This window comes from Chelonoidis abingdonii, chromosome 3 (genome assembly GCF_003597395.2).
Source record: "Chelonoidis abingdonii isolate Lonesome George chromosome 3, CheloAbing_2.0, whole genome shotgun sequence".
Lineage (NCBI taxonomy): Eukaryota > Metazoa > Chordata > Testudines > Testudinidae > Chelonoidis > Chelonoidis abingdonii.
Genome location: NC_133771.1, coordinates 32,016,746 through 32,042,829, shown reverse-complemented (window position 1 = coordinate 32,042,829; position 26,084 = coordinate 32,016,746). Strand labels below are relative to the sequence as shown.

At 46.7% G+C, this 26,084-nt stretch overlaps 1 protein-coding gene across 1 annotated transcript in view; it reads right to left on the bottom strand.

Annotated features, from left to right (window-relative positions):
- The window catches only part of CYS1 (cystin 1), a 32,554-nt gene extending 6,812 nt beyond the window's left edge, over window positions 1–25,742 (bottom strand). Inside the window, 5 exon segments of the mRNA XM_075063505.1 lie at window positions 93–145; window positions 10,806–10,908; window positions 10,910–11,045; window positions 11,048–11,207; window positions 25,641–25,742. Coding sequence (XP_074919606.1) covers window positions 93–145; window positions 10,806–10,908; window positions 10,910–11,045; window positions 11,048–11,207; window positions 25,641–25,742 — 554 coding nt within the window.
- Between the last annotated feature and the right edge of the window lie 342 nt (window positions 25,743–26,084).

Genomic DNA, 26,084 nt, shown 5'->3' with positions numbered 1-26,084 from the left:
GTGATTTCATACTGTCACACCCTGGGGCTAAAGATGTAACATGAGAGGAAGACCTGCCTTTCTGCAAAATATCACATTGACATGTTACTTACTCACTGGCGGAGTTGTTCTTCTCTGGGTCCTGCATGCTTCTTGTTAAGGAGGCCTAGGAAAGAATAAATGGAGCAGTGTTGTCATATTTGAAATAAAACATTTGCAAATCTATAGCTACCTTTGCATGTGATGAGCCACACTGGCCCTGCCTTAGCACTCTATGCAACCTCAATGAAGGCAATCAAGGTGCCCAAGGTGTAAGAAACAGACCTGTTTAGTTATGAAAGCCTCACTAGGTCACCTTCAGCATCTAAGGAGCCTGGGTGTCTTTGATCTACAGATCTGAAATCATTAAATATTAACTAATTAAGCCTCCTAATTTCCGTGTGAGACAGGTGAACATTAGAATGCCCAGTTCAAAGATGGGTAAATTGAGGCCTAGAGCGGTAATGTGATTAAAGAGAAGTTAAAAGAAAGCTGCCCTGATTCTTCTCATCTGACTAGTCTGAACATGTCCCTGAGGAGAAGCATTTCCCGTCACATACAAACCAGGAATCGCTCCTACAACTGGCACTTGTAGTTAGCTGGTATCACTGTGCCCCTTGCTGGCACCAACTGTCTTGCTGAGAGCTGATTTTATCTGTGACCCTTAGAAATCTTGGCCCAGGCCCAATATTCACTTTCTGTCAGAGAATGAAACTTGACTTACACATGTTCACAAAAAGCAATTTAAAACGACAGTGGATACAAGTCAGGGGAAATCCTAGTTACAAATTTTTTTTCCTCCTTGTTTTCCAGCTCTGGTTAATGTACACTTTGGGGATGTTACTGCAAAGAGCGAGTGGAGAGCAGGGTGGAACCAAGCAATGCACGAGTCGTACAGAACACCCTCTGCAATGCTGCAGTCTTACAGGGCATTTCCATTTATTTTTTTTAAATGGAAGCACGTCCTTCCGCGTTACTGACTATGCAGATTTGCTTACAGAGTGTTAATTGCACAGTGATTGCAGGAAGAAAGCTGCGTTGGATGTTCATGTTTTCAGTGAGCAGGGGCGGCTCCAGGCACCAACTCAGCAAACAGGCGCTTGGGGTGGCAGAGGGAGAGGGGCAGCACGTCTGGCTCTTTGGCGGCAATTCAGCAGCAGGTCCCTCACTCCCTCTCGGAGCAAAGGACCCGTCGCCAAATTGCCACCAAAGACTGAAGCGGTGGCAGTAGAGCTGATCACGATCGCGGCTCCCCCCTGCCACACACACACCCAACCTGCTTGGGGCGGCAAAAACCCTGGCGCCGGCCGTGTCAGTGAGTCAAGAAATGAATTGGGTGTGGGAGAGTTTCCCATTCTCAGTTCCTTTTTCTTTAATTAGAGAGGGACTAGAGACCCACCCTTCACATGGGGTTTACAAAGCACAGAGTTAGAGGCCAGTCAAATGTGAATGCAGGCATTATCAGACCCGGGAGTTTGTTTAGGCTCAATGACGCTGATTTGTAATAAAATGAAAATTCAGCAGCCTCGCCAGATGTGCTATACTATTGAGAACAATGTCAAGGCCAGTGTTTTCCTTTTCATCTTTCTTTCCCCCAATTCCTTCTGTCTTTCTGCTCTCACAGGAGGGTGGCTTCCAATAACACTCTCACCCAACCAGACCAATTTGAATTTTTAATTTTAAATTTTTAAATGATGGTCCTGAATCGGCCAATCTTGATTCCCAGGAGTTCACTGATTCAGGGGAAGGGTCCAGCTGATGCAAAATGGACAAACCTGCATAAGGTGAGCAGACTTTGGCCTTGGCTTTCATTTTCTTTGCAGGAAAATGAAAAAGTAGCTTTGTCTCCAGAGAGGGAAAGAGAAAAGGCTTTCCTGGGAAAAATGAGATTGCAAAGGGGGGGAGGCGGGGGAATAGCATAATATTAAAGCCTCCTGCCCAGTTTACAGTCTGTGATTCAGCTTTGCTTGGCTTTTTCAGGCCCAGATAGTTTGACAGATTACTTCATCAGGAGCAGCACTGTACATTACCATATGCCTACAGTGGGTTTGACTGCAGCTCAGGAAGACACCTGAGCTAGCTTTAGGCCTGGTCTACACCTAAAATGTTAGCTTGACCTAGTGATATTCAGGACTGTGAAAAATGTCATGCCCTGTGCAGCACAGGGCGACTCACCCCCTCTGTAGATGCAGCTAGATAGAGGAGAGCCCACCTCTCCAGGGATGGAATTACTACAGTGATGGAACAACCCTTTCTGTCGCTGTAGTAAGTGTCTACACTGCACCACTAGTAGCGTCAATATACCTTTAATCTAGGTAGCTTGGGTACCTGAACACTGAAGCTACAGAAGCACGGGTAGTTTACTCACAGGACTAACCCATGCTGAAGAGGGCACTGCCACAACTGTTCCGGTGCCCAAGCTAGCTAGATTAGCCCAGCTAGCATTATCGCTATTTGAGCTACACTCGCATGCCGTGATTACAGTGTAATCATACATACCCTTAGTCATCTGTTTAATTCCAGCTCAGTAAGGGCTGCTCTACATGCTGTTTTGCACCAGGTTAACTAAATTGAGCTCAACCCCAATTCAGTTAGATCTGTGCAATTCCCTTGCCTGGAGGCAGTTCTATGTGGATAAGCTGTGCCCATGCGAGGGGGTTACGCTGACTTCACTACAGCTGTTTTTTATACTGATTTAGTTACGCTGGTAAAAAAAGTGTGTGTAGACAAGTTGTGAGTAATGACTGCCTCAAGGCTGGGATGGATGTCTGGTACTTGTGACCTTGCAAATCTTTGGCCTCTCTGTTAGGGGTTTACAAGGTAGGCAATTGGGTGATGGTGGCACTGGTCCATTAGCAACCAAGGACCAGATTGTAAAGGCCTTTAGGTGCCTAAAGATGTAGTTCAGTGCCTAAAGATCTTTAACAATCTGGTCCCAGCTTCTTTCACACAGGCCACCGAAAGGTTGTTTGTTTTTCTTTTGCAACGCTCTGTTTGGCCTGAGAAGACTTCTTAGACTAATAGGAAGCAGTTGCATGAGTCAGTGAGAGGCCCATTGGCGGGGTTGTGTGGAGAAATTGAAAATTTGCTCTAGTACTTTGCCACTATCTACACATTTTATGGAAGAAAAGAGAAACCTGCTCCCCCTGACTCTCCAAAGGGACAAGGTATTGGTGGGATGGTGTAAGGAGCAGTCTCAGAGTGGAGAACCCGAGTCCCCTTTCCTGTGTCTGCTGCTGTGGAACATACCATGATCTTGGCATGCAGGAGATTCTCATTAGAGACAAAGGGCCAAAGTCACCTGCTGAACTCCTGGTGCAGGGCTGTGGGAGGAAGACACTCTGCCACAGGGGTGCTTAACATCACATCATCCCCTCTACTATAGACTACCAGAATAGCACTCAAAGAATGGGCGGCACTGTTCCGGGATGGGGAGCAGAAGGGCCCTGTGACTTGCCCCACAACAGCACAAAGCTGGCATCACATGTAGTAACGCCTGTGAGAAGGCAGTACTGAAAACACAGCCTGCTCTCCCTCAGGGGACAGAGAGGGTGCAGCTCCTTGCACAAGCAGGTACGAATCTCGTCCCCAGTGGTAAAGTGGCAAAGAGCACTTCATTCCAACGACAGTATTAGGCCATGCCTACACTGCACTTTCGTTGGTAAAACTTTTGTCACTTGGGTGTGAAAAAAATAACCCCCTTTATTGATGAAAAGTGCCAGTCTGGACAGTGCTTTGTTGGTGGGAGACAAAGCTACCACCTCTTGTTGCGGGGATGATTTGATTTTGCTGGCAAGAGAGCTCTCTCTTGCCAACAGAGTGGTTACACCGAGTACCTTACAGCGGCCCTGCCGTAGTGGAAGAGCTGTGCCGCTGTACGGTGTGTGGTGTAGGCACAGCCTTAATCATGAGCACTGAATGGGACTATACCCTTTTGGGGCATTTGACTCTGCTCTTATCTCTGGGAGAATGTAGCCAACATTCCCAACTTCCAACACTTTTCTAGGCAGGAGGATGCTGGATGTTTTAAGGGTGTGTTTAAACTATACAACAGATTTTTTTTCCCACTGTGGCTAACTCCTCCACACTGTGAGCTGTACGTGTTATGTGGGCGGAAGAGAGAATTAATTAGTCATCAGGACTGTCTCTGGTTAATAAAACCTGCTTCACGAAGCAAAATTAGCTCCTACCTTCCAGGGGTGCTGGAACAATTTGTATAGTGGAGGTGCTGAGAGCCACTGAACCAAACTGTAAACCCTGTATATAATGGAAAGCACTTTAAGCCAGAGGGTGCTGCAGCTGCCCCAGCACCTCTAGTTCCAGCACCTATGCCACCTTCTGTAAAGACCTCTTTCAGCAGCAACACTTGTTTCTGAAGAGAAATGTGTATTAGTATATATAGCTATCTACTATTATGTAATCTACTGTCTCAAGAAAAGCTCTGGGAAACAGAAAAGAGAGGAAGGTAAAATATAGCCTGCACCTTCAGGTCTCTACCCATGCTTCTGTCTGATCTCAGTTCATCCCAGATGGGCAAGATGACACGGTCAGAATGACCAGGAGGAGGAGATGATCTTAGCAGTAATTCAGGTCACACGGCATGAGATGTCCCATTGAGTATGGCATGGAATAGACATAGAATGAAATCTAACTCCACCCAGGTGTGCTCATGTTAGTTGTAATTGTATGGTGCACATGGAGCAGGTAACTTACATTAATGTTTTATGTGGGTTAATGTGATGCACAAGGCTTCAATACTAGTGGGTCCCTGTCCTGCAGCTAAATGAATAATCACTGGGTTGTTTGGCACCTCTCCTATTTCAGTGAAATGAAACGTTAAATCATGTCAGCATCGTGTGATGCAGCTTTTAGCCTCTTTCTAATTCTCAATCAGACTGCAGAGCCTCCTCCTTGTTTTCTTTCCATCCTATTTCCAGGCTGGGAAGAAGGTTTTGGCACATGGTGCTGAGTTTGGCTGGGATACAAATCATTAGAACTCAGTAGATCAGATTCATCCCTGCAGTGAAACTCCACTGAAGTCAGCATAGGAGTGTTAAGACAGATGCTGACGGGGAGCATCACTTAGGAAATGAATATGGGGAGCTCCCAGAGAATCCTTCCTCTAAAATGTTTGAGAGCTAGAATTTTTTCTGATAGACCTCCTCCTCCCCACCCTCCACTTTTTTTTTTTTTGCTTTAGATCAGCAAACATTTACATTACAGAAGCAGCAAAGTGAACCAAACACTCTGTAAAGACCAAAAAGTGATGTTGGTAGAAAAAATACCTCTCTGTCCTGGTGGTCATTCTGTTCAGCTGTCAGGGTGAGTGCAGCACAGCTGTGCTGTGATGACATACAATCTTAACTAAAAAGAATGCTGCTTTCAAAGAGTGTAACACAAATACCGGTTTGCTTGTCCACTGCCCAAACACAAATACCGGTTTGCTTGTCCACTGCCCAAACTTAAAATAAGGGGCTTGTGATCCACACACAAAAAAAAGTGAATCATCAAGATCTAACTCTGGAAATTAACAAGGGGAGTTGGAAAAAAATCTGTTTGTTTGGATTTTCCATCCAACCATTCCCCCAGCTGTAGCTAGGAGTTGATAGAATCACAGATGTTAGAGCTGGAAAAGCTCTATTTATTAGGTCATCTAATCCAGTTCCCTGCCAACACAGGATAGTTCCCTACAGTATGTTTTCTAGTCTTTTGGTCATGGAATGAGGGACTTGACTTGAGGGCACGTTCGACTACAAACAGTAATTTTTAAATGTTGAAAATAAACAATGTATTCACTTTAAAAAGTATTTCAACAAGAAAAAGAACACTATTTACTGACAATGTAAAAGTAACTATAAAGTGTGTGTGTACGTGTGCACACACCTGTGTGCAATGAAAAATGTCTCTTTGGACTATCCATACGAAATACAGAGAGTAAATAAGATTCAGCTAACCAGCCACAAGGTGACACTGTTTCACACAAATCTACTGAAAGGGCACTTATCTGGATGTAAAAAGGATACACTACCTTTCTGACCAAATCAGATTTCTAAAAGTACATTACAATCCATTGGACTGTGACTACTAAGTATTGTGTACTACCATTAACTATACCATCCCATATGCAGTGCTGTAATGTAATCACTTCATGTCTCTATTAAGTAGGTGCTACTATAACACTGCAGAAAGCTATTCAAACAAAAAGATTTCTTGCACATTTTTCCATGTTAGGAAGCCAGGAGCATGATGAATGAGGCCATGGCATCACAGTCCTTTCTGGTTTCCATAGAGAGTTGCCATCATGTACTGTACTATGGCAGCTTTTGTAAAACCACAAATATTCTTTTTGAGCTGAGCAAAGAAAAGTGAGACAGAAAAACAAGAGTGATCGCTCAAGCTCTAGATGGGTGAGTGGGTGGCTGAAATTAAATGGAAGTTTAAAAAAGTATGGCTTGAGTGGTAGCCGTGTTAGTCTGTATCAGCAAAAACAATGAGAAGTCTTTGTGGCACCTCAGAGACTAATACATTTGTTAGTCTCTAAGGTGCCATAAGGACTTTGTTGTGTTTTTTTAAAAAAGGAATGGTGACTGCTGTCAGTGATCCAGGGGTCCCAAAAGAATCAGGAAATTTGGGTTCTACTCCTAACTCTGCTGCTAGCCTCAGTTTCTCTATCTCTATAATCAGAATAAAACCAGTCCATGTATGAGAACTGCTTTGAAAATTCAGATGAAAATGCTTAGTGCTCCAGGTTGCAAAGGAAAAAAACCCTGACCTAACCTGAGAGTTAATTCTCTTTGCAACACCCCTGTAATTGTTTCTCTTCAAATGACTTGGGGTGGGGGGAAAGAGGGGGGTTGAGTGCTTTTGTCAATTGTTAGCTCAATTGAGTTAGGTTAACATAACTGAAAACTCTTCTTTCTACCCGTGTAGATACAAGCTGACAACTTTGAAGTAATGGTAGCCAATCATGTTGTATCCTAGGCTCCTCACTATTCTAAGCCAATGGTGTACAAGCCTCTGTCCATGGGTGCCTTCAATCACTGGGGTGTTTCTTGTGGCTCCTCACTTCCTGCAGACTGTATGCTGTAATTTAAAAGTATTCTGTTTGAACCAATGCAGACCTGTCTTAGGGCCAGACGGTGCCCTCCTCTCCTACCCTGAGTACCACCTTACTCTCCAAGGCATTGTCATCGTGCAGGTCTGATCATGAGTCAGAGGATCAGAATCTTGCCTATTGTGAGTCTGTAGAGAGTTAGCCTGAAACTAGTGCTTTGAGAGATGTGAACTGACCCTGATTTATCTGTGTGGTGCTAACTCTGAAGCCTAATGATGATGGTGTAGATGTCAACATTCTTCACTAATATTTAAGTGAAATATCCAATTGATATGAATAGCCACTAGGGCTGGTATTAGAAATTATAGAAAAGATATGAAAAAGATATTAGGTGAATGGCTAATACCTTAGAATACTTGAGCATATCTGTGAGGAGAGGCATACTGGCAAAAGCGAGTTGGAGAGGGCAGAAAGGTACTGGGTTAGATAAATCCTGCAAGGAATTTCAGCAGCATCTCGTAAAAGGCTAAAAATAGTGCATGGTATCACATATCAGTATATGCATGTATCCACTTACACTTAATTAGATGAATTCAGACATGTCTGCTTCAGCCTTAATTCTTCATTTCTTGGACCTTTATTGATTTGTCAGTTCAGCATTTTACTAATGCCTACTCTTATGGATTAACTTTCTCTGGTTTATTTTTATAAAAAAAAAAAAAGTAACCCTGTTCATTACCTGTCATGACTTACTGTAGTTTGCCAATGTATGTTATAAATAAGAATATACAGAATAGTAAAAACGTAGCTACTTAAAAAGAAGCCTACACATAACAGCCAAATTTCAGCTGAGCTGTCTTATTTTTAAAAACACCACCACCAATATTTGAGTGCACATGCTGGAACAAAAATATAGAGCCATATCCTCTAGCCCTTACATGACTAAATATTAACTAGTGAAGTAAAGTAATTCTCACTCATGAGCAATCCCATTATGTGAGTAAAGGTTCTAGGATCAAGCCTTAATTTTAAAATTGAGTGTGTTTTGAGTTATAAGAACAAAGAGGATATTAAACCTCTATTTTTTTGTGATGTCTAAATAAGACTTCGCTTTGAGGTGTTGTTTGGTTGTTTGTTTTTTAATGTGCCCCTGCTTATTGTTGACAAAATAATTACTCTGTTAGGAAACTATATCAATGTTATCATTATCCCTTGCAAAAACGGAGTTTTACAATGGAAATATGAATATACTCTTAAAGTGAGACTGTCAGGGCTTTAAGCTTCCATTTAGCCTAACCTAAAAGCCGTTAGGCATCTGATGGGGAAAGTACTCTAAAAAACAGTAACAGATTGAATTCTAAATATTTATCAGTGTATTCTCACAATTTTTGTAGTCCCGCCTGCAGCAGCATCTAACAAACAGATCACTGTTCTTGGTGCCCTGGGTATCATACTAAGGTGATACAGAAATTGAAGTTAATGTTGTCTTTATTGGATAGGAAGAGAGCCCTGTTAATTTCAGCTCTATTCACCAGAAAATTCAATAGTTGCTGTAGAGAATAAGACTGAGGTGTTGGTGGTTTTTTTTGTTTTGTTTTAAGATGGTACCATTGTTACTGAAATGAACTGGCAAACATTAAAAGGTACCGTGTGTGTATATGTTCAGGTTCAAAACTATTGCTTACATGACTGAACAAAGGGAAAAATGTGAGCTGTGCTGTATACTTTATTTAATGACACTAGGATTCTTCTACAAGGAATTAATCGAAGGAGGAAAAAACCTTTTTAATGGAGCACAGAAAACTGAGACTGGCATGACCCTTTCATGATTATACTTCCCCTAAAAGAGACAAGGAATTTGGGGAAGAGCAACAGAAATGATAAAAGGGCTGCAGGGAATGATTTGTCAGGAAAGATAAAAAGAACTGACTATGCTATAGCTTGGCAAACCACTGACTACGTCGACTGATAATTACAATGATAGACTTTTCTAATGTACACAGGGCCTAAGTAGAGAACCAGCAACGGAAAGAGAACTTTCTAAGGGCTCACCCTACAACTTTAGCTGAAGGACGTAAACACCTAAGAGATGGAGAAGGAGCTACAACTAAGAGTAAAAGGATTAAATGAAAAACGGACAAATTAAGCTATGCAAATGTCCCTATAGAAAGGGGAGACCCCTATAGCTTGGGATGCTGATCTGCAGATGTTATAGCAAGGGTCGGCAACCTCTGGCACATGGCTCACCAGGATAAGCACGCTGGCGAGCCAGGCCAGTCTGTTTACCTGCCGTGTCAGCAGGTTTGGCCAACCATGGCTCCCACTAGCCCCGGTTCACCATCCCAGGCCAATGGGGCAGCAGGAAGCGGTGTGGGCCAAGGGATGTGCTGGCCGCAGCTTCCGGCTGCTCCCATTGGCCTGGAGCGGCGAACCGTGGCCAGTGGGAGCCGTGAGCAGCCAAACCTGCTGACGCAGCAGGTAAACAAACTGGCCTGGCCCGCCAGCAAGCTGTGTGCCATAGGCTGCTGACCCCTGTGTTATAGGAAGTGGTTCTGCATTGAACTCAGGGAACTGGGCTGGCTGGGACACCCCTCCCATAGAGGCAGGCTAGCTAGGACTCCCAGAAGAAATTTAAATAGATAGGGGACCTGTAAGGGAAATGGGTTTGCTGGGTGATAGGTTATGGGGGACTTCCAAGGGGGGCATGCTGGCTGGACCCTAGGGCATGGTGTTAGAATGGGAGTCCAAGTGAGGGATGGGACTAGGTGGATCCTCAGGGCAATGGATTACATAAAGGATCCTGGAGGGATGGATCCCAAGCGCATGGGTTGATGGGGCTCTGGGAGGTAGGCCAGAGGGGACACCAGGGGCAGGATGGGCTGTCTGACACCTTCACCCTTAGGGTCTGGGGGTGGGCTGGCTTTCCTCCCAGACAATGGGGCCTAGGGGAATAGAGTGGGCTCCTGGGGAGTTGGGCTGGCTGGATCCCTGAGTGATGAACCCTGGGACAATGTGTTAGGGGGGAACTGAGAGGATGGGCTGTCGTGATCCCAGGGGGCCCATGGGTACAGGCTGGCTGGATCCCAGGGTGATAGTCCCCGAGGAACTGATTCTGGCTGGCTGGGGCCCTGGATGGATGGGCTGGTGGGATCTAATGGTGCTGGAACTAGGGCTGCTAGAGATGCTGCCCTATCCCCTGTCTTTGAGGTAGTATAACAAACACCAAATACATGGTTTCCATCACCAGCACCTCCGCTATAAACACTGTTCTAGCACCTCTTGCTGGATCCCAGGGTGATGGGCCAGCTGGATCCCAGGGGGACTGGTTACTGGGCCCCAGGCCGGGCTGGGTGGATCCCAGGGCGCTGGGCCCCATAGAGCTCGGCTAGCTGGATCCCAGGGCACTGGGCCCAGGGGGGATGGGTTACTGGGGCCGGGCTGGCTGGATCCCAGGACACTGGGCCCCGGGGGGATGGGTTACTGGGCCCTAGGGCCAGGCTAGCTGGATCCTAGGGCGCTGGGCCTCGGGGGGGAACGGGTTCCTGGGGCCTGGCTAGCTGGATCTCAAGTCACTGGGCCCCATAGAGCTGGACTAGCTGGATCCCAGGGCGCTGGGCCCCAGTGGGACGAGTTACTGGGGCCCGGGGCCAGGCTGGCTGAGCCCTGCCTCTCCTCCATCTCGCTGCCTGGGCTCCGCTCCCGCCCCCCTTTCGGGAGTGGGGGTGTCACTTACCGGCTGGTCCTCTCCGGCGGCACCGCTGCCCCGGCCGCTCCCTCCTGCTGCCGCCGCCGCTGCCCTTGGGTGCCGGTAGTGGCCGGCCCAGGAGTCCCCGGGCTGGGGCAGCCGGACCCCGGGCCGTGGGGGCAGCCGCGCCCGGCTCCTCGCACTCAGCCAGCACCTCCTCCAGCAGCTCCCAGTCCGAGTCCTCGCGCTGGCGGCCCCGCAGGCAGCTGCTGGGCAGCTCGGTGGGGCGGGCGCCCTGCTGCCCCTGGCCTCCTCGCCCTGCCCGCTGGGGGCGCTGCTCTTCTGCCCCGCTGGCGGGACATCCGCGCCGGGGCTGCAGCTCCGCTTCTCCTGCTGCTGCCGCTGCCCATGCTGCCGCGGCTGCCCCCGGGCGGCGGTCTGGCGGGGCCCCTAACGGGCGACTGCCTGGCCGGATTCCAGAGGCCAGCCTGCTGCTCTGTGCCTCGGAGCATCCTGGCTGATCCCGGATCCCCTGTTCCTTCTCTGCCTCCCCTTGTTCGCCTTGAGGGACCAAAGAAAAGCACTTTTCCTTAGAAGTGAACGCGACTGACTCCTCCTGGGGAAGGTCCAAGTAGTGGCAGCCAGTGAGCACAGGAGCAGCAGCCAGGGAACCTGCCCTCTCAGCTACAAGAAAGGAAATCGGCTGTTTGAAGCTGCGAATCCCAGAATTTACCCTGGAGAGGGAACCAATGGGTGAACCTCGCCGTGTGTGTGTGAACATGAAGCAGTTCAAAACAGTCTGGAAAAAAATCTTCAAAAAAGGAAATACCACAAACCATGCTCACAACTTCAATCTGCTGTTGGGTCCTAGTCGGTGGCAAACTATGACAAATAAACATGGATATATAGTGTTGTTTTATTTTGTGTGGTGTGTGCGCGAGAGTCTGGACTGGTAAAGTGAAAGGAGAGAAGAGCTCAAAGAAACTTTAGATTCAAACTTCAGCTTAGTCCAGAGAAATACAGCCCTTTCCCTTCACTCTTCCACCAGCACAATGTTTTCATATTCTCTCATGCTTTCAAATTCAGTTCATTTAAGGACAACAAAAAAAATAAGCATTATACAAATATTTGACTCTTGCCCTGGTTATGTTCAATGGTGGGATTAATTTCAGAATAATCTGGATTTTGGACTGTAGGAAAGGACTGTGCCTCTTTCAAAATGGCCTCTTATAAAATGTGAATCAGCATATTTTCTCAGCCTGTTCAGCTTTTTGGTAACTAAGATCCCACAGTAACTCATAAAAGGAATGTAATATAAATTGCAAATCAAAATATACATTGATCCTGTCACATTTCTCAAGGGACAATAAATTGTTTCATATTATCTCCTTTTTTAATATGTGCTGTGTTTACACCCCAGATGCATGCGATCTAGCCAAAAAACTCATAGTTTGGCTTCAGGTGCCTGTACAGATCTCCAGATGTGGACAGGCTAGTCATACAAATTCCTTCTTAAGCCTGATTCTGCCCTAGCAAATTAACGATTATGAAAAACGGTTTTTCAGTAGCAGCTTCTCTGAACTGGTATAGAAAATGGGCTTACACTACACAAAACAATGTCTAATCCTATTACAACCTCACTTTTGGATGGACACCAGTCCATAATAAACAGACCTAAATCCTGGCCCATCTGCTTCTAAGCTCCTGTGAGTCTGGGTAGTGGACTGGTATGGTTCCCAGTTATGAGTCTGTTTAGGCATACTCCCAGGAGCACACTCCAGTTTGGCACCACTTTAGAGCAGTGGGATCCCACAGTTCAGCTACCTCATACCTTTAGTCCAATGACCCACCTCTCTGAATCCCAGTTAGTTAGTATGTTCCTTCCTAGTGATCACCTGGCTCTGGGAGCTCTGATTTCTAGTTAAACCCTTCAGGGACAACATTGCAGGAAAGCAAGGGAACACAGTGTAGCAAAGGAATTTTGTAACCACAGACATTTACTCTTAGGCCACGTCTACCTACAGGATAATATCGAATTAGCTAAAATGGTTTATAAAATGATATTATAAATTCGATTTCATGCGGCCACACTAGGCACAGTAATTCGGCGTTGTGCTTCCATGGTCCAAGGCTAACATCATTTCTAAAGTGTTGCATGTGGGTAGCTCTTCCGTAGCTATCCATAGTTCGCAGTCTCCGCCGCCTTGGAATTCTGGTTTGAATCATTATTGTCGCGGTGGTTCTGGGTAAATGTCGTCAGTCATTCCTTCCTCCGGGAAAACATCAGCTGACTATCCTTTCGTGCCATTTTCCCCTGGATTGCCCTGGCAGACGCCATAGCACGGCAACCATGGAGCCCGTTCAGCTTTTTTTTTTCTGGCACATATGTGTACTGGATGCCGCGGAGAGAGAGGCGATACTCCAGCGCTACACGGCAGCACTCACTTGCTTTTGCATGATAGCAGAGATGGTACCAGTCGTTCTGTACCGTCTACTGCTGGAGTAAACTGGCAATAAGATGACGGTTATCTCTTCCCCTCTGTAGGTGTCCACTGCTATCATGAATGCCCCTGGCTGAAATCGGCCGGGGCGCAACGCAAAAGCAAAATTGGTTTATGGTTTCTAAAAATAGTCAGTCCTGCCTAGAATAAGGGGCAAGTGATTAGAGAACCAGTGTATCAAGAAAGCACAGCTGCTCCGTGTCAGTATTACAGGGGGTGCCCCTGCAACAACCCATCCGTTGCTTCCCTTCTCCCCAACCTTCCTGGGCTACCGTGCAGTGTCCTGCACGTTTGTGTCATGAAGTAATAAGAATGCAAGGATAAGAAACACTGATTAGTACATAAAATGAGGGGGAGGCAGCCTCCTGGCGTGATGATAATCCAGGCAGGACATTAAGCGGTGTGGGGGAGAGGAGCACAGCATGCTGCTGCTATGACAGTCCAGGCAGTACAGAATCTTTCTTTACACAGGAAAGGGAAGGGGCTGATTGAAGCTCAGCCCCAGTTGCTATGATGAAGACGGTCACTAGCTGTTCTGTCCTACTACTGGGAGTGACCAGGAATCATTCCTGTTCTTACCCAGGCGCCCCCATATTCAGTTAAAAAGCACTGGAGCACTCAGGGGTTCATGAGGACAATTACCAGTCCTATTGCACCGTCTACCACCGGGGAGGGGAGAGAAGCGGATACTGCTCTTCACTGCGCAGCATCGCATCTACCAGCAGCATTCAGGTACACATAGGGTGACACTGAAAAGAAGTCAAGAAATGATTTCTTTCCCTTTCTTTACGTGGTGGTGGGGGGGAAAGAAACTGAGGAGCTATTCCTGAACACGCAGCACTGTGTTTGAACCTACAGACATTGGGAGCTCAGCCAAGAATGCAAATACTTTTCAGAGACTGCTGTGGACTGTGGAATAGCTGGAGTCTCTCAGTACCCCTCCTCCCTCCATGAGCATCTATTTGATTCTTTGGCTTCCCATTACACTTGTCATGCAGCGCTGTGTAGCCTGGAGATTTTTTTCAAACGCTTTGGCATTTTGTCTTCTGTAACGGAGCTCTGACACAACAGATTTGTCTCCCCATAAAGCGATCAGACAGTACTCCTGTACGGTCCATGCTGGAGCTCTTTTTGGATTTGGACTGCATCGCACCGTGCTGATCAGAGCTCCACGCTGGCAAACAAGAAATGTAATTCAAAAGTTTGCGGGCTTTTCTGTTTTACCTGCCCGCTGCATCCGAGTTCAGATTGCTGTCAGAGCAGTCAGTGGTGCACTGTGGGATACCGCCCGGAGGCCAATAACGTCGATTTCTGTCCACACTAACCGTAATCTGATATGTTAATATCAAATTTATCCGATATGGTAATACCGATTTCAGCGCCACTCCTCTCGTCGGGGAGGAGTACAGAAATCGATTTAAAGAGCCCTTTATATCGATATAAAGGGTGTTGTAGTGTGGACGGGTACAGCGTTAAATCGATTTAAACACGTAGTGTAGACCAGGCCTTAGGCTCAGTGGTGTACCCAGGTTTTCAGTGTAAGGGGAGCAAACATAAAAAAGGCACCCCCCCTTGGCTCCTCCTCTGGCCACACCCTCCTTGGCTCCTCCTCTGGCCATGCTCCCTGACGGAAACCACCCCTCCGCTCCCCTTCTGTCCTGTGCCACTGCCTGTCCCTGGCCTGCTCCCAGCGCTGGGCATGCTCCATGCGGGGCTCGCCAGCCAGGTGGCCTTAAAGGCACAGGGGCCCTTTTGCCTCCCCCCGCCAGCTTTATTAGCAAGGGGGGGGGGCTGGAGCCCTGAACCTTCTCTCTCCTTAGTCTGATCTTCTTGCATGTGGTAATAGTCTGATCCCTTGCTCAGAGATTCACGCACTTTTTAAAACACTGTCCCTTTTTTGCCCATGTGCTTCAGTGAGAGGAATTTCAGGCTCCAGCCCTTCTTCCCTGCCAACTGACTTCTGTGTAGATTGTCATTCAAAGTCAGTGGGATTCTGGGAGAAAACTCATTGCTTCAGAAGTGAAGAGCCATTTAATGTTGTTAGCTCTCTCATTGTTATCTCTGAGGTGTCCCACAACCCAGCGTGATCAGAACAGTGTCTGGAATAGACTGGCCGTGTCAAGATCAGCCTAGTTTTCAACTCAAACTGGATGTCTTAATCTAACTTGGAGATTACATTACGAAGTGTAACCTTCACTCTGTCCTTCAATCAAAAATGGCATTCATAAAACCAAAATCAAATTCACAATTTGGCCCAGACATATCAGCAATCTGTTACAAATCCAATTTAAGAAAGTCTGATAGTAGAACTTTCAGGAAAACTGTTGTCCTGAAACAGGTTTACCCTGAGCAAAATCCTATTATCAGAAACCGGTAAGTAACATTCATTATTAAAAGAAAAAAATTCCATGTTGTTGTTATTCCAGTAGCATCTACCAGCCCCAATCAAGCTTGGAGATACATTGTGTTGAACAGTTTATAACTGAAGAATAAAAGCTGAGCCGTGCCCTGAAGAATTACAGTCTAATTAGAAAACACAACCGAACATACACCTCGTAACACAACCATAAGCATCCAAGCACTATCAGCAACATGTATTAATTAATGCCTCTCTGTCTTGGAAGTCTTGTATAATCAGGTAGATGTTTAGTTACTGAAAACTTCAGATAAGTTTTCGGTACTATTTTTAGTGCCCTCCCTCCCAGCAATATATACTCTAATGTGGGAGAGAACTGAATAAGGGAGCTCAGTCTAAATAGAAAGCAGTGTAATCTGGAATGTATGCTGGTGTAGAAGGGAACATAAAAGGAGAAGAAAATTCAATAATGGAACAGTTAAATCTAATACTGAACCTCCTTATATTAAATGTGATTTGTTTCTACAGTCTTTATTCACCTGAAGCTCCAAATGAATTTATCCATTGCATATGAGTTCAAACATAATGAATTCTAATATAGCTAATCTCCATTGATAAGATCTCTATTTAGAATATAGATGTAGAATGAAAGATCTACCTTATGTCAATGTGTAAATTATAAGGCTGTAGAAAGTAGCCCTCTCTTTATGTGACCAAATCCTACAGCTCTCCCTCTCTCCAAACACCCATTGACTCACATGAGAGTTTTGCTCATAGACTTTAAGGTAAGAAGGATCATCATGAACATCTAGTGAATCTGACCTGCACATTGCAGGCCACAGAACCTCACCCACCCACTCCCATGAGTCCATTAATGGCTATTAGCCAGGATGGGTAAGGAATGGTATCCCTAGCCTCTGTTTGTCAGAGGGTGGAGATGGATGGCAGGAGAGAGATCACTTGATCATTGCCTGTTAGGTTCACTCCCTCTGGGGCACCTGGCATTGGCCACTGTCGGTAGACAGGATATTGGGCTAGATGGACCATTGGTCTGACCCACTACGGCCGTTCTTATGTTCTCCTGAAATAGACCGCTAGCCTCTGGCTGAGTTACTGAAGTCCTCAAATCATGGTTTAAAGACTTCATTTTACAGATAATTCACCATTTACATAGTTTAAACCTGCAAGTGACCCTTGTCCCATGCTGCAGAGGAAGGCAAAAAACCTGCCAATCTGACTGGGGGAAAAATTCCTTCCTGATCCCAAATATGGAGATCAGTTCAACCCTGAGCATGTGGGCAGGACCCACCAGGCAGATACTTGGGAAAGAATTCTCTGTAGTAACTCACAGTCTTCCCTATCTAGTGTCCCGTCTCCAGCTGTTGGGGATTTTTGCTCCTGGCAGTCACTCAAAGTAAGGATTGAAGGATGTAGCCTATAGCAATCCTGTGGGGGGAAAAATGTGATTTCAATGGCAGTGGGTCCCAAGGTGTATGCAAAATGGCTTGTGTGAGCAAACTAGATCAAATCCGAGTAAATTTTTCTTCCTGATGTCACCTGAAGCGTGCTACTAGCTCTCAGAAACCAACAGATCCTTTGTTTTCCACTACAGTGCTATAGATAGTGTATTTGTTCAGAAACAACGTAGAAGGTTCCCCACAGGAGCAAAGGTATGTGTACACTTTCTGTATTGTGACCAGACATAAAGAGCAGTTCGTCTGAATGTCACAGTTCAAAGAAGAGCACAGTTGTACACGTGTTGCCAAGTAATTTGCACCAAAAGGCATATCCAGAACTTCCCATCTGAGGGCTTACTACCACCCCGTGTCCTCCACAGCCTGGTAAACACATTGGAGTTTTTCCAAGTTCTGTACTATGAAGATGGACTGGTGTGAAATTCAGATAATCCTTGATGTGGAGCTGAGTGGTGGTATTCTTGTACAAAAGGAGACTGAAAATATGTTTGCATAAAGGCCATTTGACACACACCCATTAGAGAATGACGACCAGGAAAGACTGAAATATATATCTGTAGACCCGCTAGTCATGGATTTCCTCAAGTTCTCATTTCATTCTTTGCTTCTGGGAATGGAATGTTTGTCTGATTGGCTGACAAACTACTAGGTATCATTCAAATTAAAATATCTTTCAAGGGCAAGATTTTCACCCTACTGGCATACGGAAGTAAGAGGGTGTAAGGGGCTCCCTTATTCCCCAACATGGTCTACCTGTATTGCAAGGAGCAGAGTAGGGGTGGGAGTGGGAACAGCGTCTATGAGGCTTCTCTTTCCCCTCTGTAACAGGGTGACTGCCCCTTAAGGGTAGTAAGAACTAGTAGTCAGTCAGCAGCTGTTCTGTGGTGTGTCCCTTTAAGTCCTGGTACTTTTAGAGTGTATGAAGACCTAGATAAAGCAAAGGTAGTTGTTGGGGCAAAGGGAGACAGCAATAGGGAGAGGACCCTAGTGCTGAGGAAGATGTTGGTGTTGTCAGGAGCTGGGGAGAAAGGAATACATCATTTCAAAACAAGACACAGTATAAAATGGTACAAGGATTGATCCTGAGCATTCTCATCATCATTTTGCCTTTCCCTGAAAGCCCATGGTTTCTGGAGACCTTCCTTTTGGCAAGGAGACCTGGATGCAGCTCTTGCTGGATTCTGTTATCACAGCTGGCCAGAAGGCCGTCGGTCTCTTTGTGGGCTGAGGTTGTTGTCACCACTGCACACCCAGCTCTTACCAGTCAGACAGATTGAGGTCAAGTTTAGAATTTTTAGTATCCTAGGTAACATAAATAGACTATATTTGTGCTGTGCTTTAAAGAATTAGGCTCCTAGTTAAACTATCCAAGAATATAACTTCCTGTTGATGAAAAAGATCTACAGATGATCTGAAGTCACTGAGCAGAGCAGATCTGCTTCTCCACTTCATCAAAAAATAGTAAATACAGCTTTATTTTATAATAGTATAAGCAAGGGTGCATGAACTCTCTGTTGACATTCATGAATTTCCATAGCACAGCTTTACAGGACCCAAATTCAGGTTCTTTTCCTTCCTTGCCCATGGGAAGATGGCTATTATGTGGGCTAGATAATAGTAGTGTGGGGCTCTGCTGAGCATTGTTGGGGCAGGGAGGAGGATTAATTTATATTGTCGCTTGGTTTGATCTAAGGTAAGTGATGTCTCTGTTTGTTTACTAGTGTATTTTAAAAAGACTTTCAAGGGCACCCAGCGCAATGGATGGGCGCTTTTTCATTACAGTCTAGCACAAATGTGAACGAATAAATAAATAATGCAATTGGCCTGTTCCTCTGTTATTGTGAATTCATAGCTTTATACTAGTGTGTGTGTGTTTGTAGTCATGTAGACTCTGATCCTGGGAGGTGGTGAACACTTGGCCTCCCTTTAATGTCAGTGGGCCAAATCCTGAGGTCCTTACTCAGGGGCAGATCCCCAGCTGATGTCTGATGGACATTGTCATAGCTTCACTGACTTCAGTGGAACCATATCAACTTACACTAGCTGTGGATCCATCCCTCCACTTTCACTTAGTCTCTTCTCAGGGAAGACAACTATACCTGCGTAAAGAGTCATTAAAGCACCTCGGTATTTGGCCTCATGGGAGTTTTGGATGCCCTGCCCAAAGGCAGGACAGGGCCCACACATACCGTAAATGATATTGCTTGGTTCTTTTACCTTCTGTAAACACACTGGCAGGATCCCCTGCCCTGTGTACTCGCTGGGATGTTGTGCTCAACTGTGTTCCCTTGATCCGTTTTATTGACCTGCTGTAAAGAAACATTTCTGTCCCTTTCCAAATGTAATTGTTGCTCCAGCTCCTGAGTGCTGAGGATTGAAATTCTTTTTGTGTGGTGCTAAGGGGGTGCATTCCTCCCTGAGTGGAAGGGCATCCCAGAGATCAGGGACAAAACCTGTCTTTCAATCTTTTAACAAGAAGAAGTGAGCAAATTCCTCCTTTTGCTCCATCTTTTCAGCCAGGGTGAGTGCTGCGCCAAGCCAGGGCTGCTGTCTGTTGACTCTCTCTCTTTCTCTCCAAGTGGAATGTACACACAGGCACACAAAAAAAGGGATCGTTGCTAAACTTCCTCTTCTGAGGCTGGCAATAGCGTTGTGTTCAGGGCCAGACCGTTCGTAAAACTCACATTAGGCATCTTCTAACTCACAGCAGTTATTAATTTAGAGACCATTTCAGCTTTCTGAAAGACTGAAAACTCCCAGATCATTTCCTAGCTACCCTTATGGAAACAGCCTACTCTTTACTCTAGAGCAGTGCTTTCAAATTCATTTGGATGGGATGCCTATGCAGGTAAACTACCTGTAAAAAGGGATTAAAATATGTCACAGTCTGAATCCATTTGCTGCTTATTATGTTGCAAATGACAATACTCCAGCTAAAAAAGTATTTCAGTATTCTACAGTAATGCTTCGATGCAGTGCTGCATGCAATTACTGAATACCGTTTCATTTCCTTTCCATAAAAACCCTTTCTTTTTCTTTCCACCAAGACTTGAAAATTAAGGGGTAGATTTTCAAAGGCACAAAGGGCTGGTGGGCACCCGGCTGCCAGTGAAAGTCAATGAGAATTGACCATCTAAGTCAATGGTTCTCAGACAGGGAGAGATAGGGATACGCAGAGATCTCGCAGAGGGTACATCAACTCAACTAGATATTTGCCTAGTTTTACAACAAGCTACAGAAAATTCACTAGCGAAGTCAATACAAACTAAAATCTCATACAGACAATGACTTGTTTATACTGCTCTATATACTAGACACTGAAATGTAAGTACAATATTTATATTCCTATTGATTTATTTTATAATTATACAGTAAAAACATATGCAATTTTCAGTAATAGTGTGACACGACTTATTTTTATGTCTGATGTTGTAAGAAAGTAGTTTTTAAGTGAGGTGAAACTAGAGGTACGCAAGACAAATCAGACTCCTGAAAGGGGTACAGGAGCCTGGAAAGGTTGAGAGCCACTGATCTAAGGGCTTGGCTACACTGGAGAGTTGCAGTGCTGGTAGTGGCTTTACAGTGCTGCAACTCACTCACTGTCCAGACTTGCAAGGCACATACAGCGCTGTATCTCCCTGGCTACAGCGCTGGTTGTACTCCACCTCGGCCTGGGGAATAATGACTATAGCGCTGCTGATGCAGCACTGCTCCGCCAATGTGCCACCAAAATTGCAGTTTTAGGCCTCCAGAGGTATTTGGAGATATCCCAGAATGCCTGTTCAGCCACTCTGCTCATCAGTTCGCACTCTACTGCCCTGGCCTCAGGTGACCCCCCCTTTAAATGCCCGGGGAATTTTAAAAATCCCCTTCCTGTTTGCTCAGCCAGGTGTGGAGTGCAATCAGTGAATCTTTCCAGGTGACCATGCACACTGGCCCGAGGTATGAGCACCACCCTTAATACTCACGTGAATTATTAATCTGCGCTGGACTGTTTGCTCAGCGCAGGTGTGGAGTTGCAACAGTGAATCTTTCCAGGTGCATCAGCGTCCACGTGCCAACGAAGCCCCAGCATGGAGCATGGCGAGTTGCTGGACCTCATCAGTGTTTGGGTGAGGAAGCTGTGCAGCTCCGTGCGCTCCAGCCATAGGAATTACGATACGTATGGGGCAATTCTCAGGGCCATGCTGGAAAGGGGCCATGACCGGGACGCGCTGGCAGTGGCAGATTAAGTGAAGGAGCTGTGGCGTGCCTATTACAAAGCCCTGCAAGGGAAACGCTGCTCCGGTGCTGCCGCACGACTGTCGTTTTTACAAAGAGCTGGACGTGATACGGGGGTGACCCACCACCACCTCTGAGGCCAAGACGATGGACCTTCATACGGAGGAGGAGAAGCGGAGAGGAAGCGAGAGTGGAGGGTACTGCGGTGGGGATAAGACAACCCAGAGGTCTGGAGGCAATGCAGCCAGGGGGAAAAAGCCCTTTTCCTTTTTTCCCTTCAAGCCCAGGGGACGGTGCGTTGCAGCACGTCGGCTACTTGTGGTGGAGGACATACGAGGAGCGGGTTCCTGGTAAGCGGCTTTTTATTTCATGATGGATTTTTTGGGAGAGGAGGGAGGTTAGGGCTGCACGCATGCATCCTAGAGCGGATAGAACTGATGTGGTCTATCAGGGTCGCGGTAATCGGCTTGGTATCTCTCATAAAGTTTCAGCAGGCGTGCGGGCAATGCCACTTTGCGCACAGTTTCTTTGGAGAGCCACTGTGGTCCTGTCCTCAGTCAGGCTAATTGTGTCCATGCCATGTGCTGGCAAGGGTGGGGGACATGTGCTGCCCACGGCAAGCTGCAGAGGGCCAGCGGAATCCGCATTGCAGTAGAAGACCTCTCGCTCTACCCCAGGTGACCCGGAGCAGTGAGATCTTGCAGGATCAACTCCTGTGGAAATGTTGGGAGAGTGTTCCAGTGTAGGTGCCCCTGCAGCTGTGTGCTTTCCCAACGTAACAGAGCCCCGAGGGAACAGTGACAGCCTGAACAACGGTCCCTTCTCACCTTTTGGGGCTCCCTGGGTTATGTCCTCCTTGGGAGGGAAAATTATGCTATATTGTGAAGATGTTACACTCCTTAACTGTGTGAAATAACTGTCTGGTATAAACAACTGCTTGCCTCTGTTAAGTGTTGCATTTTTTGCCTTAACAGAGCAACTGGAGATCTCGCTGCCCATGTTATCAAACTACCCCCCCTTCAAAGACTACAAAACTTCCCGGAAGAAGCTGGAAAGCAAAGAGATACGCTGGCAGCAGCTATGCAGCACTCTGTCCAGCGAGATATCAAGAAGTGCAGGACTGGAGGGAAGGGGAGAAGCAGTAGATTCGCACTAGGAAAAATGCAGAGAGGTAGACAGGAAAAATTAAGCAGCACAAAGAGCTGATAGCGACCTGGCACGGCCGAGATTGAGGCGAGATTCTAAATTAGGACGCTCATTAGCCATTCGCGAGAGACAGAGCTCTACTAAGCCATTGTGCAACAGCCCCCGCCTGGCCTACGTGTAGGGTCCCAAAGCCGTAACTTTCCTCCTATTGTTGACACCCTCATGTATCAGCTCAAACCCTATCACGCATACCGCTGTGTCATGCCTGCATACCAACAGTGACCCAGCTCAGCCGCCGTCACCAACACCTTTAAACGTCTCACTCTCAAAACCAGCCCATGAAACACTCATATATAGCACCTCACACCTCCCTCCCGGTCCGTAGAGGCCATCTCATAGAAGGTCAGCAGTCTTGTGCCAAGACACTCGCCAGTACGCTAACTGTCAATAGCGTGTGCACTCTAGGTTTCAGGTTCACGATCGCCTCAGCACAGGCAACCGCGGCCCCCTATGGTCTGGCTATTGCCCACCGTTCTAGTGAGTTTGGAGCTCTCATAATGGTCATCTATTCTTTGTCACTATAGAGTAGATTCTTGGCTTTCGGAATAAGATAGTGCATTGAGTCTATGCAGAGATCATAAAGATACCTGAGTATCCGCACGAGGAAAGTAAACTCAGACGACTATCTAGGATACTGGAGACTCGCAATCTAGCCTTTATGCCAAACACCGGATTCTTATTACATCTTGATAACAACTGCACGATCCCAATGCAAGGGCACCAAACCATTACTTACTGTTTTCCAGCTCCGATTCCCTCCCCAAGGCATCCTAATTCCTTGCAGTGTGCTCCCACTGTGCCTTTTGCGGCCTCTCTAGTAGCCCTGCTCCTCCGGCCTCTAGGCAAATTCCACACTTAGGGTTGAGACTCAGATGGTCATATATGACTGATCTTGCACTCTTCAACCGTTCTCAACCTATCTTATGGTGGAGAGACGCAGCCTATAACAGTCTATCGCTAGGCATGCCACTTTCCGCACATTTCCCCCAAGTTCTAACGCTCCTACAGAGAATCACACAGCCTTTAAAAGATACCAAGACACACTTCATTCAGGTCATGCGAACTAGAAAAATAATTGTACGTGATGTACCTCCCTATTAACGACCGACCATAATCAAAGACCCAGATCTGAACACCAGCAGCCATCGGTGGATACAAACGTTCACACGTGGCTTCTCCCTGCCATAAACAGTCCCGCAACCAGAAATCTTCAGCACAGATTCAACTTAACTTCAGAGGAGCTTGGATCCAAACTCTTGGGCCAATCTTATTTGGGGTTGAGCACCCTTGGCTGCCACTGACTTCAGGGAGAGTGCTCAGCAGCATCCCAGGATCAGGCCTTTGAGAGATCAAGCCCATCTCTACCAGTGGCATTGTAACAGCAGGGATGACTTTTCGTAATCCCCAGTTTTCATTGCAACACGGCCAGGTGGCACTTTGTTAAAATTATGATCTCCATGGTGCCCTAACAAGAGCATCCCATTCTCTAGTACGGTAAGTTGCACGCCCATCACATTGCCTGCACCAAGTACAAAGAGCCCAGGTAGGGGCTTTCATCCATCATGCGAGCTGTGCATCTGTTTCAGACCTTCTACCTATCACTATAGTGCAATTCCTGCTCTGATTGTGCATTGCCAGGGGAGAGGAGAGATGTTCAAGATTCACCCTGGGACAAGCGTCCCTGGTCACAGACAAGCTCAGATAGTGCAGGGAACGTACAAAGGCGCACTGAGGGTATCAAAGAGCGCAGTGTTTTTAGGTATTCCCGATTTTTCTTGGAAGAAGTCAATGAACAGCCTGTCTCAGGAGTTACTGTTACAGACCAGAGGCATCCTTCCTCCTCTAGGAAACACCACTGCAGGAAAATGTGATGTATATGCACCAAACAGTGCTTCAGTTTAGGATTACCAGCCCTAAAGGACTGAAATCGACACGTGCACACCAGGGTAGTAGGGGCAAAGACACATGCACGCTCCAACCAGCTGCCCAGATTCAAGAGTAGGAACCAGTGGCCCATATAGCAAGCACTTATGCAGTGTTCTCTATAGGACTGTCGCGCGTTCATGTACCAAGTTGGTATAAACATAATTCCGGCCGACCGTGAGAGGCATGAGCTCAGCAAGGACCCGGTGTTATGCTTGATCCTACCCAAGTTGCTTTTGGTTTGGCCTAATCCCCTGGCAATAACCACTCGCACCGCCCTTACGGACAGCCGTGTATGATATTGTAACCCCTGGGGCAATTGAATGTATATGTCGTCCATGTAAAGGGTTACAACTGCCTATATAGGTGGCATGTGCTGCACGGCCCTCTTACAGGGGCATAAGGCAGCAGAGTCTCCCCGAAGGAATCACACACACGGGCTCTGCAATTTCCGCATAGTCCACCCTAACGTGATACGTCGGTCCTGTGAAGAAAAATGTCCCGCCAGCTTGCTGCTTCCTTGACTAACAGCCAGTGCTTGTGTAACGATTGGTGTCCCATCCATTGGCCCACCCTTTTCAGGGTCCTGTGTAATGTCCGAATGAATGCCCAAGTGATCCCAAGCGCCTGGAAACCCATTTCGAAATCCCCCTGTCTCGCGAGTTCACAGTGGTACCTACGGTTGCCAGGTGGGGGCCTGAGTGGCCAGAATAGGATTAGTGTCCCCATCTATCGCCCTCCACGTTAGGGATAACCCATTTAGGCAACAGCCATCCAGAATGTCCTGCACGTTCCCCAGGTACAGGTTCTTCTTACAGGATGCGATTAATGGCCCTGCAAACTTGCATCAACCATTGCATGACTTCCTCGGGTCGGACACTTTCTCCACGTCAGAACCGGTTCCCCTGACCGCATTGGTAGCTGACTATCTGGAGTTGGTCCCAGCTTTCACAGATTGTTGAGTAGTAAAGCATTACCTGCTTAGCTTCCACCGGTTAGGGGACGCTCTCAATCTCGTGTCCTTGGTGTGCCACGAGGAGGGGGACAGAAGCTCTAGACGACCACTCAGTGCCATGAAGTCGCGCTCTTCTCTAATCCGCACAACGTTCATGCACAGCCACTGCTTCGTGTTTCGACCTCCAGACTCTTAACAGACTAATGCACTCGTGATCCCACCATCAGTGCTGTTTCCGAGCCCTACGTTGTCGCACATCGGTTGCTGAAGGCTATTTTTGATGATACTTGCAGCGGGATCCAACAATTTCGTGTGGTAGCGTCCCATGTATTCATCATCAAGACGCATCAACTCCAGCTATTTGGTCTTAATAGGAAATAATTTGTAACAATTGCAATGATGGATGTGCCTAGCGTGAGACTCTCGTCAGCATCTTCCCTGGAGGAGCAGTTGTGCCGAGCTCCATTTCAAGATAACTGCAGCTGCACAGAAACCGTTGATAAGAGTCTAAGAGGATGCCACATTGTGGACGGAAAAACAGGATTGGCCTGGATGTGAACGATGCATCGGACCGAGGGTCCGCCGTTGGGAGACAAGAAGCATCGACATTGGCCTCGCACCGCCTCATGCCCCAGCTCTTGCTCCCCCAAACAGCACCCCCGCAGCACCCCAGAATGGGAAGAGGTGCTC